Here is a 16,938-nt window from a genome sequence, read left to right on the forward strand (position 1 = left end):
TCCTTTTTCCTTATGGAAAGAATTGCTTGGTTCCTTGCCTCTTTTTGGGAAAAGTGTCAGTTAATCCTCATGTGAAGATTTGATGGAACGTTAGTAGTTACCACTTATTTCCTTCTCTCAAATGTAAAGTCTTATCTTCTTGAATGCAGACTTAGACCCAAGTCAAAAGGTTTTGCTATACTCCTGTATATGTCATCTGAGCCACTTTGGATCAAAGAGCTGAAAGATATGAAGACTAGCAAAATGTGATTTGAATGTTTTGGGTTTGTGCGCTCTTTTCAGCAATGGCTCCAAAGAGTGGGATTGGGCTAACTTCTCTGTAGAACTACTCTGTGTTGCCTTGATGACTAGAAGAGCTCATAAAAAGAGAATGAAAGACAGTACTTTCTTCTTTGGTTTAAGAGTTTAGGACCTCTGGAGACAGGTCTTGCTAGGTGCTGGTCTAAGACAGTTTCTATGATGCTGTTCTTATTGCACAATATCAATCATTCCAGCCTTCCTGTTGCTGGGGACATACAGTGTTATCAGAGGGAGGCTCTTTTCCCTGGCTCATAAGGCACCCAGAATAAAAGAAGATTGCATGATCAATCATGTTTACAGCAGCTGAGGGGAGGCTGGGAAGCACTTAATGGCTTTCTGTGTTGATATGGACTATTCAAGTAATCCATCATGATACAGTCATAACTCTTCTGTCTCTAGAACAATGTCCATTAACACCAACAGAAGTAGGTGGAGAAAACACAGGAAATCCAGCTCAGTTGATCAAGTTGAAACTTTTCCTAGGTAACAGCAGTCTGAAGTGACAGACTGTAAACTGGACTTCCATCTGTTGTCATCTGATGCTATCAGGACCTTCAAAGTGATGTAGCCAATAAACTTCCTTCCTATGCTAGAGGTAAGGCCCCTTGAGAAGCTGTCCTACACAGGTACTTTGTACCATCCTTCTATTTTTATGCAGGATGAGGCTGCAAAACTGGGAAAGAGTCATCTTCCATCATCCCTTCTGGCTCCTGAGCAAAAGCCTCTGAACATGGTCCATTGCTTCTATCAGAGCCACTCATGACCTGAAGGCTTGAAGCCCAAATAGCCATGCAGAAGCTGTTCTTTCAGGCAGAAAATAGAATATTTCACTGCACCAGTAAACCACAACAGGGTTGCACAAAAGTCTCACATGTCTTTGTAGAAGAGGAAGAAAAGGCTGCTGCTGCACTTACTGGAACTAAATCTGAAGCCAGAAACAAGACTGCTGAAGGGAAGCAGATCTAACTCCAGCTGAAACAAAGGAATCCATCAGGTGTCTGATAAGAATCATTTAAATGACTCCCTGAGCATGAAGTCTGTGAGGTGACAGGGCAAGTACTTGGCAAAGTGTTAATGCTTTTGTCAGGAAAGTCAGAACTAGACTATTTCTATGGGGGTAAACAGCCTGCTGACTGACCTAACAAGTCTTTTCAGTATAAGAGGTAACACATATCAAGTACTGGGTGAGCACTGAAGAGAACTGAAACATGGAGATTCTGTCGTTGCCATTTCTACTTCCTGGGTTGTGCATTTTTTTCTGTTGAATTATGGGGAAAATAAATTTCATTATATATTGAGATGAGTCAGATGTTAATACAGGCTACTCAGGAAATACCCTATGTTCATTATTTTTTTTCCTTTATATCAGCTGAGGTGATTTGTATATTTTAGTATTTCTCAGCAAATGAACCAACTACAAAACATCTGGTACTTTGAAATGTCCAGTGAACAATATCAGACTGTAAAATTATGAAAACTGTAAAAATTGTAATAATCCTTAGTTTACTGTAGTTATGAGAGCACAAATGTAAAAGAAGAGTTAAGATATCACAAAGACAAAATGCCCTTATAATACAAAACAGAGGTATAAACATAAAAATAAGCATACTTCTAATGCAGAAAGGTATTTTGTAATAACAGAGAGGACTGCTACTACACATTCCTTTTGTTGTAAAACCAGTATAAAATAGATACCTGATTATACCAAAAGGGTGAATTAACAATAGAGATAATTTTTACCCTTATTTTCAAGATAACCAGTTTGAAACTATAAATTGTATCACTGTAAATGGGTTCACCCCAGCTGGCAGCCAAACAGCCACACAGCCGGTCTCTTACTGCCCCTATCCCTCAGTGGAATGGGGGCAGAAAATAGGAAGAACAGAGGCAAAAAAGCTCATTGGTCAATATATACACAGGGATATCATTTACCAATTACTGTGATGCGCAAAAGAGACTCAACTTGGGGAATTTAACTTAATTCATTGCTAATTAGCATAAATATTTTATTCTTGATTCAGCTATTGGGAAATAAAAGAAGACAATTAGAACACCTATCCTCCCCTTTTCCAGGCTCAACTTCCCTACCAGATTCATGTGCACTTCAAGTGACTCTTCTCCCCCTGTTCTCAAGCTTCACTCCAGACACCTCTCTTCCTCTTTTGTCATTGCTACAGGTTACGCCCAGCCTTTTCAATGAGGCAACAAGCAGCACAGGTCAGGGTTCATGTGCAGCAATTTCTCTCTGGTGCTCCTTCCCTCTCGTGTTTTCCCATGCTCTGGTGTGGGTCCTTTACAGGCTGTAGTCCATGCAGGGAAGCACTGGCTCTGGTGTGGGCTCATCCATGGGCTGCAGTCTTTTCAAATGCGTACCTGTTCTAGCATGGGCACTCCATGGGCCACAGTCCCTTTGGGGGTGTGTCTGCTTCACATGGTGCAACTTCTGCTTCTTTGACCTTGCTGTTCCCTCTGTTTGTCGCTCTTCTGTTCCCTCCTCCTCTCTGGCATTTTCTGCCATTTCTGAGATATGTTTTCATAGATGTGCCACCAACTTGGTTTGATGGGTTGTTGTGTCCTGCAGTGGGTCTGTTGCAGAGCCAGTTGGAACTGGTTTTCTCCAGCAAAGGACAGACCCTCACCTTTTCTCAGAGGCCACCTCTGCAGCTCCCTGCTAACAATCTTGTAATTTATACCCAGTGCAATTACCCACATGCTGCTTGCATAAAATGATATGGTCTCCTCTAAACACAGGATTGTCAGAAGCCATTTTCATGGCTTGTAGTAGCTGCCAAGCTCTTGATCATATATCTAAGTTGAAACAATGTTAGCTCAGTGATGGTTTCTAAGTCTTATCTTATGAGACTATTGACATGCTATGTCAATAACTGAACCTACAATAAAAGCAAGCAGTTGCATAAATTCATGTTTCAAAATAACAGGCTCTTTACAGACGTTTATTAAAAAACACACTAAAATATTAAAACCAGCTCCTATGAAGAAAAAACAGAACATATTTCCTGAGTAGCAACTGTGGGCTTTGGTGACCTTCCAAGTCCAAAAAATCCCCTCCAACTACTATTTCCATTATTCCAACATCAACACCCAGCACTGTAACTGGGAAGAGCCACTCACTGTATATAAAAGCATGCTATGCAAAGAGAAATTACAATCAGCAATGATGTGATCCCAAGGTGTGCAAACGGAAATGGGACCAGATTGCTACATACACACCCTTTTCCACTCCCACTCCTTTCATCCATATTCACAGCAAACTGCCACAAGAGAACAGCTGAAAAACTGAATTGCTAAAGGTGAAGGGGCAAATGCTTCAGAGCAGGAAAGAGTAGAGAAATAACATAGAAATATGACTTGAAAATAACATATATATGAAGCAGAAAACAGACAGTGCTTATAAATTGAAGACAAAGTAAGGTATTGTTTTAAAAATGACCCCTCTGATAACAACGCAACACTTACTCCTTCAGCTGCTTAGTTAGCTTGACAACCTGAGAGGCCAATGACATACATGTCTCAACAACTACTAAGTAGCGGGAACACATGGTGTGCCCATGTCGCTCAGCACTTTGTGACGGTTTTTCTCCCATGTGGTTTTGCATGGTGACATTTGCTCCATATTCAACCAATGTCTGCAAAAACAGAAAAGGAAACACTGACACTTGTAAGTCTCTGCTGTGACTTCTGGTCAACCACAAGAACAGCTGAATGCAAACCACTCCTGAATAAAATGCTTGAAAATGTTGGTCTAAGCTGACCATTTTTAAAAATCAGTCACTGACAAGTCTGTACGCAGTCTGAACTCATAACACTAAAATCTATCACTCAGGTGCAAGGATAACTCAGAATAGTGAGTGGTGGTTCAGAAGAACTGTAAAAAGACTCTTCTCTTGCAGTTCTGTTGAATTAATTTTTTTTCTGTTCATTTGTTTGCACAACATAGCATGACTTGTAGCATTCATACAGTGAATGGGACCACTAAATGAAAACAGAGGACTTACATTTAGGAACCTATTGATTCTCCCCTGAGCCACAGTAATAAACTTTTTTCAGATGCACCTCTCTATGCATTACTGAACATTGTGCTAACTTTGCACATGGTAGACCTAGAAAAGAAGACACAGGCAAGTGCAATTCAAAGGACATCCATGCTAGATAACATCAGGGTCCAGGGCAGCATGAACACTTCGCTAGACAGTTTATAGAAGGTGGTGATGAGCTGTAATGGCTTATCAGGTCTGGTACCTGCTGTTCTTGGGATCTCCGCACTGCAAGGCATTGCAACATGCCCTTAGAAACTCATTTTAGGAATGTCTTTGCTACAATATTTGCTGACTCTTTTTGTGGTTTAGTTCTCAGTTTCCTACCACAGCAGAATCCTTAAGTTTAAAACACTCAACGCAGCATTCTCAATGTCCTGATTCCTCAGCCAAGTGCTATTTGTATATGAAAGGTATGGCAGATACTTTCCAACAACTTTAGGTCAGACAGACACAAATTTATTTTTGCAGAAAGAAATCTGTACGGTTGAGGGTTTTTTTGGTTTTGTTTTGAGGGCTGTTTTACTTTTTTGTTTGGTTTCTTGTTTTTTTTTTTTTAATGCTGAAAGAAGTCTCATTGCTTTGCACTTGCCTAGTTACCCCCTATTTTATTTCAAAGACATACTCAAATATGTGTCAGCTTTTAATCTTTAAGAAAAATAATGGCTTATACTCTCTGATGTACACCCCTGTGTTACTCACAGTACTAGTGGAGAACCCTAGCTTGTTGCTGGAGGGTTGTGAGGCTGACATTTGAGTTACCTCTGGGACTTGAATCCAGACTGTTGTAAGGGCAAAAGAAGTTCCGTCAGTCTGACCTCAAGACATTCAATAACTGAAACAAGAATTGCAGCTAAACCTTCACTCTTTCTGATCTGTTTGTGATAATCAGTGTTCTGCACTATTTACTTTACTGGAGAGCACATTGGACACACATTGGTCATAGCACTTTGGAAAAAATTCTGAACAAAATCATAATGCATCCAAAAACTACAGCATCATTAACATTGCACATACACAGGCAGAAGAGGAATGGCATGGCTGACACTTGGCTGACTTATCCAAGCAGAGCTGGTAAGTCACTGAGCATCAAAGATTGGAGTGGCCTTCTTGACTCAGAATAGCAGGCAGAGACCTCTATATCTGCTGACATAAAAGAGGAATGGTGGTCTGTCTGGTCTGCTAAATCTAAACAGAAAGGAAACTTAAGAACAGTATTGCACTGCATTTCCTGTCAATAAATTTGGTTTAATTTGCCAACAAAGAAAATAAAGAAGAGAGAGTTATGACCCTACAGAGAGCAATCTTATAGTTTGGAACATGATAGGAGTGTCACCTGCTCATAAACACAGTGAACAAGAGGGCTGAGGAATCACTGACAGCCTGTGACCCCCCATCTTTTGTACTGCTATTTATAATCTCCCTGCCTCCTTTGTCACTTCTTTTTAGCAGATCATTCACTGTACATTCTTTTAAATCAGACTATAAGCTTACTGGGCAGAGGGTTTATTTTGTTCCACAGCACACCAAAATATCAACTACACTTAAGACTGTGAGATGTTAATGAAGTGATATTACTAATGTATATTTTTGCTGTCATTGGATATTTTCATGATTTATTTCTCATGGCTTCACTTCAACACAAAACACTTGATTTGTATATTTATCCACAATAAAATAATCTTGAGAATTCTAAGCCATTTATTGAGGTTCATTCTTCACAGGGAAAGCAGGAATTTTCTCTTTTTGGTTTAATTTTATCCATGAAAACAGCCTGCAGATGTCACCACTCTGTTCAAAATCATCTACCGTCATTTCTCCTTCAAATGCATTGTTTATCTTGATGAGGCACTGTTGAGTTAGGAATCCTAAGCACAACAGTGCTCCTCGCTAGTAAATCATAAACATTTATTCAATCCACTTTTTTTCCATTTGATCATAGTAATTGTCTACAATACAATAATAAAACCACTAGATTTAGCACAGATGTAATGATTTGTCTACTAATATAATCACGTTAAGAGTTTGTACAGGGTTCATTCCTGATATCTTTAAAAGAAAGACATGTCCCATCAATGAGAAAATGCAGAGATGGTCATGTCCTCCAAATCTATTTGAATGTGTTCTTTTCAAGTCTATTCATTCAGCTCAACTGTTACCTGTTTTTCTTTTTTTACTGTGTGAGAATCTCAAACTGGATTTGATGGAGTTATGTATTCTCTGTGTCCAGATAAATAAATAGACTGCTATAATAATAAAAAGCTATGTATCTGTAGATTCAATGCAACAGTCTGCATAAATATATTTAGCTCTCTGAAGAGGTTAGCTAGTTATAATTGAGTAGCTGTATTTCTTTTAGGGCTGAACTAATACAAATCTTCTGTATTTGCAGTGGCCTAAGAGGTGTTGTGGATCAGTTCATGTGTGGTAACAGGATTAACATGTCTACTGAAATATATATGAGTCCTTAGACTCTATGAATTACTACTCTTTCTTCGATATGTTTTCCTCCCCTATTTGACTTGATCACTTTGACATCTACTTCTTGCCTTTCTGCCATGTGGTTATTTATCTATTTTATCTATTTTTCTCCAATGACTAATTGTTTCTCAAATACCTTTTTGTAACTTCCTGGAATAATTATTATCTCTTGTTCAAACAGCTTTCACTCAAAGTGCCAACAACAGCAAATACTGAAATGTACTCATGTGACTAATGGTGGTTCTAGTCACTTTGATGGACAAAGGGTACATGTGCAATTCAGTAAAAAGTTGGGACCCTTCACCCAACCATACAGTTCAGTCCTAAAGTTTTTTTGGTATGTTTGCATTGAACAATGGTACTTTACAGAGGTATCCAAACTGGTTTATTCAAATCTGGCTCCCAAAAGTACTGTAGCTGTGTAAACCTTCTCAGCAGGACAAATTAACCTTTTCAGCAGCTCTGTTCAACAGAACTATATTGCTTTCAGTGGCCAAGCTGATTCACTGAGAATTAGTTAGAAATCAACATCACGTTGCATTGTTTAGCATAGATACATTGAAAATTACAAGACTGGAAAGGATGGTTTACTAAAGGTGGAAATCCTTCAACACATAAGAAACTTATCTGTTAAGTCTTCCCCTAAGCCAGAGAGCTACAAGTATTCATTGGAAAAAGAAACAGAAGAAAAATATCAGAACAGCAAGAAAAGTAAGCATAGCAACACTGGCTGCCCTTTTATAACATAAAAACTTACATATTAGCTACTTATGTATAAATAATATAATGATGCTTTCTGCTTGCAATACAACAGTTACTTTAGGGTAACAATAGTATAATTGAGAACAGATCAAAATACAGCTTTTTTGGTATTTCAATCTGAGTCCTACTGGTTTAAAGTTCTTCCGTCTAGTATATTTTAATGTATCAATAATTATTTCCACTTGTAAGATTTCCTTTAATAATTTTAATGGTTGTTGTCATTCAAGTTTGTTGTAAAGAGCTTCTGATATAGCTATCACTCTATCACTCATACTACCTGTATGCATCCTAGATAGCCATGTTGAGCAGCTACGTGAACAGCAGTATTTCCATCCTGGTCAACCTCATCCAGTGAAATCCCTTGTTCTTGCATAAACTGGAGAAGCCACAGAAGGATTTTCTCCTAGGGATGTAGAAAGAGATGTCACAAAAGATAAGAAATAATGAAAAGCTGAAAGTACTAGAAGAATACTTGTTCTGTCATCTGTTATTAATACTGTCCAATTATTCCTTGTTTTCAGTCTCTATTAACTTTGTAGAACTTAGTGTAGCATGGGTCTGCCTCTGTGGGTTTTTGGGGGGTTTGGGGAGGGTTTTTTGTGTGTTATGGTGTTTAGGTTTGGGTTTGGTTTTTTTTCGCCCCCCATGAAAATAAGCTGAAATACTTTATTTGTTTTATTAAAAAATATAATAGGAAAAATGTGAGTACCGTAACACATTTTGAGAAATTGCACATTGAAAAGCATGCATTCCTGTATGTTGGGGAGGAGACCTGAGGCAGAACAGCTTGTGTGTCAATCTGAAAATCAGCCTGTGAAATTTGGTGAAACTTCATAAGCTTCTTTGAAACATTAAAACGGGACTTCATGCAAATCACAGAGCTGAGCAGTTAGATTCTTCAAATCTGTCATTAAGACCCAGCTCTGGGCTGTTGTGCAAGAGCAGAAGCAACACAACTAAACCGAGGAAATCTCTCTCTCCTGACCTCTCAGTGTATTGACTAACGGACTATTTGTATGTGCCTGCATTTCGGGAAGGATGGGGAGACCTGGACCACAAATCTTGCCAGTGAAAGTCTGGAACCCAAAACTGAAGTGCCATCTTAATTCTTTCTAAAATTGTTTTTTGTGTGTGTATGCTGTAATACACATTTATGTGGGTATTCTTTTCTAACAATGGAGAGTTTATATATGTGCACTAACCTTATTTTATTTCTTATTCTCCCTAATGGTTTTATTTAAAGAAAAATATTTTTCTCTCTAGGAACCTTCTATGCCACTCCAGATTACATTTGATTGTGCCCTGCTGAATGTGATACACATTGAAAATCTAGAATAAATCTGTAGATTACATTAAAAAGTGAGGTCCATTAAAGGATAACTGAGTACAGCTGTACTTCCAGTTTTTGCATAGGAATAGCTGAAAAGAATAAATTACTTTCTAGCTTAAAACTTTTTTATTTAAACATGTATTTTTTATTATCTTCTATGGGCATCTATCATGTCTTATACTGGCTAGGAGCTCTAGTTCAAAAGGGCTATGTAGACTCTAGTGTTGGTGGTGCAAACATCAGCGCACAGACTTAACTTACTCAGTAGCTTCAGTGATACGTAAGTACATAATTGCCTACAGTTAGATACGTGGTCTATGTGTGTATTTTGTGTACCTAAATAAAGCAGTGCTGAAGGCATGTCTAGGATTCTGAGCGGTAATCAGGTAAGAAAGAGAAAGAATAAAAATGAGGACATTCTAGCTAGGAATCTTGGGTATAAATATATTTTTTTGCATAAAAGTACCACAGAAATTTTAATGTCAAGAAAAAGGAGATGGATCCTCAGGCTTTTAGGTCTCCACCAAATGATTCTGTCCTTTCCGGCACCTGGATCTCTGCTTACTGCTTCAGAGGCCTAGTCTGTCTGAAACTTACCTTCTTCATATTTCCACTTTAATAGTAGTTCTGTTTTTATTACAGGGTGAAGGGATAGGTATTTTTACTTCTCCTTGGCTGAATGCCCAATACAGTTGACAGCCAGCATGGAGAGATGACTTCAGATCACATATCTCTTTTAAAATACTTTTGAGCAATTTCTTGAGATGCCTGTGGTGTTGGCCAGCAGTGAAGCAGCATTACACTACTCCTATGAATTGCCCTTATGTTTTAATAATTAAAAGAAAAATATTTTAGCAAAACTCTGCAGAACTGGAAGACAACTATAGCTTTGAAATGATATATTTCTTTGGAACACTTATAGGAATCAGAATTTAGGCATGTTCTGTAATTTTATGATCACACTCAGCATGGAGTAAATGGTGCTTTCTAGTCATTTATCTTATCAACATGGAAATCAAAGGCCTGAATGGCTAAATGCAGTTATCTGTGTTTAGGACTGTCTGTACATCAGTTGATCACCGGCACAAAGTCAGAGGCCTATTCAAACAGTTTGTGTTTCTCTCAAATGACAATGCTTTTTAACAAATGTATCCTAGACACAAACAAAGAAAATGACTATTTTCTTGCATCTAGGGAAAATGAAAATGTCATATATGAAAATACATCACTTTAGTAACACTCACATTATGTATTTGAAGAAAAGTGCTCTTAGGAATATGTTTATAGTTATCAATCCTATTTATGCAGACAAAATGAAGGATATTAAAAAAAATTAATGAGATGAAGATAATTGAAAATAATCATATATTCGTTATGTAACAGAAACTGATAAATACTGATTAATTTTCAGTATATCTGATAATTAAAACCTACAATGGTCTTATATTGTATTGTGATTAACATCTCTCTGGCATATTCTAAACCTACAATAATTCACACCTCCCTAAAAAAGAATTCTGGGAAAATGGCACAATACATACTTTCTGTTTTGGGACAGGCTGCAGACTTTGGCTCCATCATCTGGCTTTTGGAGCAGAAAGAACAACTAACAAAGACCATTTAAACCATTAAATGGACTAAAATGGAAGGATTAGCATGTTGAGGAGTACTGACTCTACAGCTCATCCTAGCCCCATCATTTGATATTAATTAAATAAACTGCCCTTTCCAGTATCCCTTCATAGTAGAAGAGCAGGAGTGAGTGAAAACAACACATTACCCTTGCAGAAATAATATTAGACAGGAAGGCAAACATCCTGAAGTGCAAAAAAGGTGAGTTGTTAGGCATTTGCATATCTGAATGTCACACACTCCTACCCACTGCTGTCTCCAGCACTACACCATAGCCAAGGGGTGCACAGAATCCCTTCTAGGTCCTCAGTCATGCTGTAGCTCTGGTTCCCCAAAGCTGGAACTTAGAGGGAACAAATGCTTGGCATTCCCCATCCTCCATGCTACCACAGCATTCATGTTGGAAAGAAATTACGGCCCTGTGAAGCTCTTAGTCAGTACCTACTATGTGCACCTAGGGCTGTACCACCATCTCCTTCCTGTCACATGGTGACTGTGTCAGACACAGCTGGTACACAATCTGCCATATACCCATGACTTATGCCTGACACGGATAGGCCTGACAATAATGATGGCTGTTTCTTGCATAATGCCATGCTTAAAGAAGCCCTTGCTAGAAGGTATGCTGACTAGGCTACAGGTTGACTTTAACCTCTTCTCCTCTTCCATCAGTTGAACTTATATGTGGTCCCTCTCTCATTAGAAAAATACAATATTGTCAAGATGTTTTTGGAGTCAGGCCATGACTGTGGTTTGCTGACCTTTAACATAGGAGCTTTGTTAAGAACTCCCTTCTGCTGCCCATTCTAAATAATATTTATTGAAGAAAAATATGGTGCACATGTCTAATGCCTGAGGAAATGAGGGATGGACTGACTCTTTTAGAAAATGATTCAATAGAAGGTCTTCCTTGTAAAAATATTACTCTTGTCACTCTGCCAAGACCAGTGTTTACATGGATTATCTCCCATGTAAGTAATGGTAAAATAAATTAAAGCTTCAAGGATAGCGCCAACTACACATTTGAATTCCTCAGGGTTTTTTTTCTTAACACAGTTGGGTAAGATACTCTGGCATCCCTTCAGCCTCAACATTCTCTCATGTTTGCAAGATGTTTATGGATTATAAAAAAAAAAAAGATAACTGACGTTACATGTGAACTTCCTTTGGCATTCAGTTAAGAAAATTTGCCAGCAATTTATGTATCACCTTTTTAAATTTCATGGATGTCTGATTGTTGCTGGTGTTTCTTAACTGGTAGAGCTTCCGTCCTGCTCTGAAAAGAATCTAGATAAAGTGTGCCAGATCTGTTTCTGGCACCAGACAGCATAACGTACTGAAAAAAATGCAAAGCTTCACTGGATTTAGTTTTTGTAAATATCTTTTCAGATGAGGACAAAATTAGTCTTATCAATTGAAGATATGAATGTAGGTTCACATGAAACTTTCTCTTCCAAACTTTTTCTTCCCAGTAGCAAACATGGCTTTCTGAAATCCAGATCTGATCTGGCTTTCAGCCTCCCTGTATTCAGTACTAGGTTTACAGGCCAAATTTGCTATGGAAAGCAGGACACAGTCAGTAAGCACCAGTATATGACTGTGTCCTACTATGCAGATGTTACTGCACCAGTAACATCTGCATAGTAGGTGTCTCTGTGCCTATGGAAACAGCAGAAGAAAGGATAGACTTCCAGCTCCATAGCCTTCCAAACCCGCCCTCTCTCTTTCCTTTCACCTGCAATAAATTCAGTCTTGGACAGGATCAGTTAACAGCAGAAATACGCCACAATAATTGTATGGCATTAAATGAGACAATCCCAGTTATACAGGAAACAAAAAGATAATTTTCTTAGTGGTTATACATTTTGCTTGTTCTCTCTTAACAAGTAAGAGAAAAAAAGCATTAGCACAAACATAATGGGTTTTCTGCATTTATCCTTAATGTCTGTTGAAGAAACTGCATGATAAAGTGGCCCATCTGTCAAAGAGATTAGAGAAGAATAACCAATCACTACTCCTTTGCATAGTAGATCCTGGAGAAGGTCCTCTGAAGAAGGGTTATTGCAAGGTCTGCTTAGGAAAAGCAGACTTTGTGGCAAGAGAATGTGGTATATATTTCCCCCGGACATTAGCAAAGCATTGAAATACTGTATTTCTGTGGTTTCTCATAACTAAATTTATAGATAAGATAGGTGTAGAACAGGATTGATTTACAACATATTTTTATATGTAATTCTCAATAAAAGTGGTTAGAGCTAGACAGATATTCAAATTTCACCACACTTCACTGCCAATATATTGAATTCCTAAATTGTCACAAATTGCCAAAATTTTCTGAGATTAGTCTCTTCTGGAAAAAGAATGTGAACTACCCCAAAATGTTTGATGATTTTCTGATGTGTCCTTGGAATCCTCTAGGGATCATAACAGCTAATCTCCCTAGATGTTCTTGCGAGCACTGATCTCCTAGCCATTACTTAAAGCTGCTTTTTTTTTTTTTTTTTTTTAAAAAGGAAAATTCTGAAAAAAAATACACAGATTAAGTGGGAAAAGATTTGGCTATATTTGAACTGAGAACACCTGTAATTAAAAGCCACAAAATGGTAAATATGCTTTAAATTAAAATTCTTGTATGAGCATCTAAATAATCTATTTGAAAAAGTAAGTGAAAGTCATACCTGGCCATAGCAACCTGCATAATGAATAAGGCTTGGGTGGTCTTTTGAGCAACTTAATTCTGCAATAGCTTCTGTTTCGCTTACCATCCATCGAACGCACTCCAGCTGACCATTCTAAACAAATAAAAAGAAAATTTAAATTCCAGCTGTTTCAGTTCTAAACACATCTACTAAACAGGGAAAAGCTTATCAAAATTATTAAAATGTTATGAAATTCCAGTTTGCTTGGAAATGTGTTCTTTAACTGCTGTCACATAATGTACTTGTCTATCTTGCTGTGCGGGATCAATTATAGTTTGGCTATTGGTTATAGCGAAAGTGCCAACGTGAAAGTGGCAGTCAAACAGTACTACATACAAAATCCGGTCTCAGATTGTTCAGAGCAAAACCATAGTTCTGTTTCCATCACTCATACATCAAGGCCCAGTGACTAAATGAGATCATTTGCTGGAGCAGAGTGAACAGTCTCTCTACAAACTCAAGTGTTCATTGATCACTACTTAAATGCATGCTTCCTAAATTATTCTCATGTATGAAGTATCTGAACACCTAATCCTCAAGGATTAGGACCTATCTGTAATAGATATTATACCAACAAAAATGAGGAGACGGTTCTTGCCCTGAACACCTTTTACAGCCTAGTCTCAAGATTCCCAAGCTGCTGTACACACTTCTAGTAGTTTGCAGGTTACTGTGAAGTGCAGTGTAGATGCTGTGGGAACAGATGAACATTTTCTTGAGAGCATGCTTGAGTAAAGGCAAGAGTTTTTACCAGCTTCTCTTGCTGCAGTCCTTTTTCAGTGATAGTAGTTTGGTAAATGCAGTTTGGCATGACCTACATTTCAGCCAGCTCCTTATTTTTGAACTCTCATGTACATAAAGGCTATTATATTCTTTATAGCTGAAACAAGTATTTCAACTACTCAGTCAAAGCCTCCCAGAGGTCAATATACATAACATAAAAGGCAGTTTGTGTGCATTAAATGGAAACAGCTATCGTGAGGACAGAAATATCCATTTTGATTTTCAGTTTTATTTTTATAAAAACAAGAAGAATGTAATGAATATTAACCCATTCAAAATTATAGGAGAGAAAAAAATGGAATAGAATTAATTTGATATTTGTCTTATTCCTTCCATATGTAATGTATGTATATAAACACAAAAATGCACACCATTTTACTTTACGCAATTTCCTCTACTTGTCTCAATTTCAGTAAAGAAGTAAAACATTGAAATGACTTGTATTCCTTTCATTATGTCAGAAGAATCCTCTTCATCATATTTGGGTTCAGATATTAGTAAGCATAACTGGTTTTTTATTATGTTTTCCTTTTTTCACAACGGAGTAAAATACTTTTGTATTTTTAAAATTAAGGTAAAGAATTAATAAAATTAACTATGTGCTAAATAAGAAAAGTTTGATAATGTGGAAAGGATTTCTCCAGTTAGTTAAACTAAACTATCAATATGACAGCGTGACTGACCGTAACATACCGCTCTATTTTCACTCTCTAGTTCATAGCTCAAGGTCAGAAAGAGGTCTTGAATCAAAAGAATTAGTTTTAATTAATTTGTTACTGGGAAATGTTATGCATCATCACTAAATTCTATGGAAAAGTATGTTCCTGCTATACAAGTTTCCTTCTGTTTTGATAGTCATCATAGCTGGGAACATGGGTGCACACCTTACATGGTTATGAGAGATATAGTGATATAAAGTAAAAGCAAGAAGAATAAAGTCCATGCTATCAGCATGCAAAAATACTTTGGGAGTAAGGATCAAGGGAGTAAGGGTCTACAAAGTTTAGTTATGCCAGATTACTTTAAGGATCTCAAAAAACTTTGCAATGATCCAGGACAAGCCTGGCCATTCAGGTCATTGTTAGAAACACTTGAGCCTCATCACTCTCACTTAGATGAAGAACTCCATTACATTTACACACTCTTCTGTGAGTCTCAAAGCATGCTCACATATTACAGAAACTAAAGGAATCAATTGTTTAAAAATCCAACCTTTCTGGAGAAAAAGACAAAAGATTTTATTGGCTTATAAACATATTATATACCTCGGTTGAAAAAACAAGAAAGAAAATTATTTCCAACTAAAATTGTTAAGACTTTATATTGACAGACTGTTAACTATTCAGTTTGGACAATGGTCAAGGTATTGAAGCTAAGTACCTTTTATAATAGCATTCCATTAGTACAACTAGATATCAGTTTAATTTTATATTCAAATGTCTCGTACAAAAAAAAAAAAAAAACACAAACAACCCTGAAATGTGCACCAGGGCCCTAGGTCATGAAATCATGTCTCAAAGATGCAAATGTGCAGGTTGGAATCCACCAGTCCCTCTGTCACTTTCTAAAGTTCTCCCAGGAAGCAAGTAATAATAAACCCCTAGGAGAAACAGAAACGGTTGTATTATATTTCACCCCTTTCCTTGTTTCTTCCTAAGGTACTTAGTGGCTAAAAGGAATGGCATTCAACAATTCAGTCTCACTTACTAAAGAACCAGTATCAGTATAGTTAAATTACCAGCCTTCCTGCACCATGTTTTACTTCAGTGCAGCAACACCAGTGATTTTCAGTTTCCTACATAGTAGGTCTTCCTGTAAGCTTTGACATTAATTCCTGCAGTTTCTAACAGATTGTTCTGTAACATGTACATTTTAACTTTGATGCGGTTGTTCTAGACAACTAAGAAGTTTCACCTCCAGAGGCAGATCAGAGGTTTGTTTTGCCTTTGTAAACATGTTCTCACACTTACCTTACAAGATTAAATCTGTATCTGTAAAAAAACAAGAAACTGTTATGCTCTCCAAAGAAACAACTGAGACTATTAAATGAAAGTTCCTTAAAATATAACAATTTTTTTAGTCAGTTAACTAACTTAAAAATGAATGTATGTGCATTGACAACATATAAAATATCAATGTTATACAACTGATATATACAGCTGCCTGCACAGTAATCCATTTTTATTTGCTTATGTGGTACCAGCCAACAGTTCTTTTTTTGTCTCACTTAACAAAATACTTGAAAAAATAACATCCTGCTGGATGTATTACTGCTACCATAGAAAGAAACTAAATGACCTTTATGTCACATTACAGTAGAGACAGAGACTGAATTACCTTTATCGCTAATCCAGCTGGAGTTAGCTGCTCAATGTTTCGTTCATTCAAACAGTCTTCACCCATCAAAGAAGTGAGATGCTGCAAGCATTCTGCATGTCCCTTTGATGCTGCTACATGCAACAGATTGTTGTCACATTCATCATGGATTTTATCCAGATTATCTGCTGCTAAATGTGGCTGTTAAAAAACCCATTATGTTAGTGACAACTAAGGATAAGAAAATACACAGAACATTAGCCTCAGAGCCCCAAACCCAAGCCAAATACAAAGATGTTTCCCCATAGTCCTATTCTTTTATAACTCAAACCCAGGAGCTTTTCACTTCACTATACAGAACCTGGCTACTATTACCAAATAGACAGAGGTGGGATGCTCACTGGCATTCACTGCACAGCTTCTCCCTTCTCACACAACTGTCATACAACAGTGCAAAGTCTTGAGTAGCTTTAAGTCTTTGTACTCGTTTGATCAATGAAGTAGCTGCAAAAATACCCACATTTTCATAATTTCTGTCTATTTTGCCTTTGGGTTTGTTGGTTGGTTTGTTTTGTTTGGG

The 16,938-nt window shown here is 37.4% G+C and overlaps 1 protein-coding gene across 1 annotated transcript in view; it reads right to left on the reverse strand.

Moving 5' to 3' along the window:
* SNCAIP (synuclein alpha interacting protein) overlaps positions 1-16,938 on the reverse strand; it is a 74,912-nt gene that overhangs the window by 13,086 nt on the left and 44,888 nt on the right. The window contains 4 exon segments of the mRNA XM_026865531.1: positions 3,778-3,947; positions 7,876-8,001; positions 13,239-13,352; positions 16,380-16,559. Of these exon segments, the coding sequence (XP_026721332.1) occupies positions 3,778-3,947; positions 7,876-8,001; positions 13,239-13,352; positions 16,380-16,559 (590 nt within the window).

The sequence above is a fragment of the Athene cunicularia genome (assembly GCF_003259725.1).
Source record: "Athene cunicularia isolate RWA chromosome Z unlocalized genomic scaffold, athCun1 chrZ_part1, whole genome shotgun sequence".
In the NCBI taxonomy this organism is placed as follows: domain Eukaryota; kingdom Metazoa; phylum Chordata; class Aves; order Strigiformes; family Strigidae; genus Athene; species Athene cunicularia.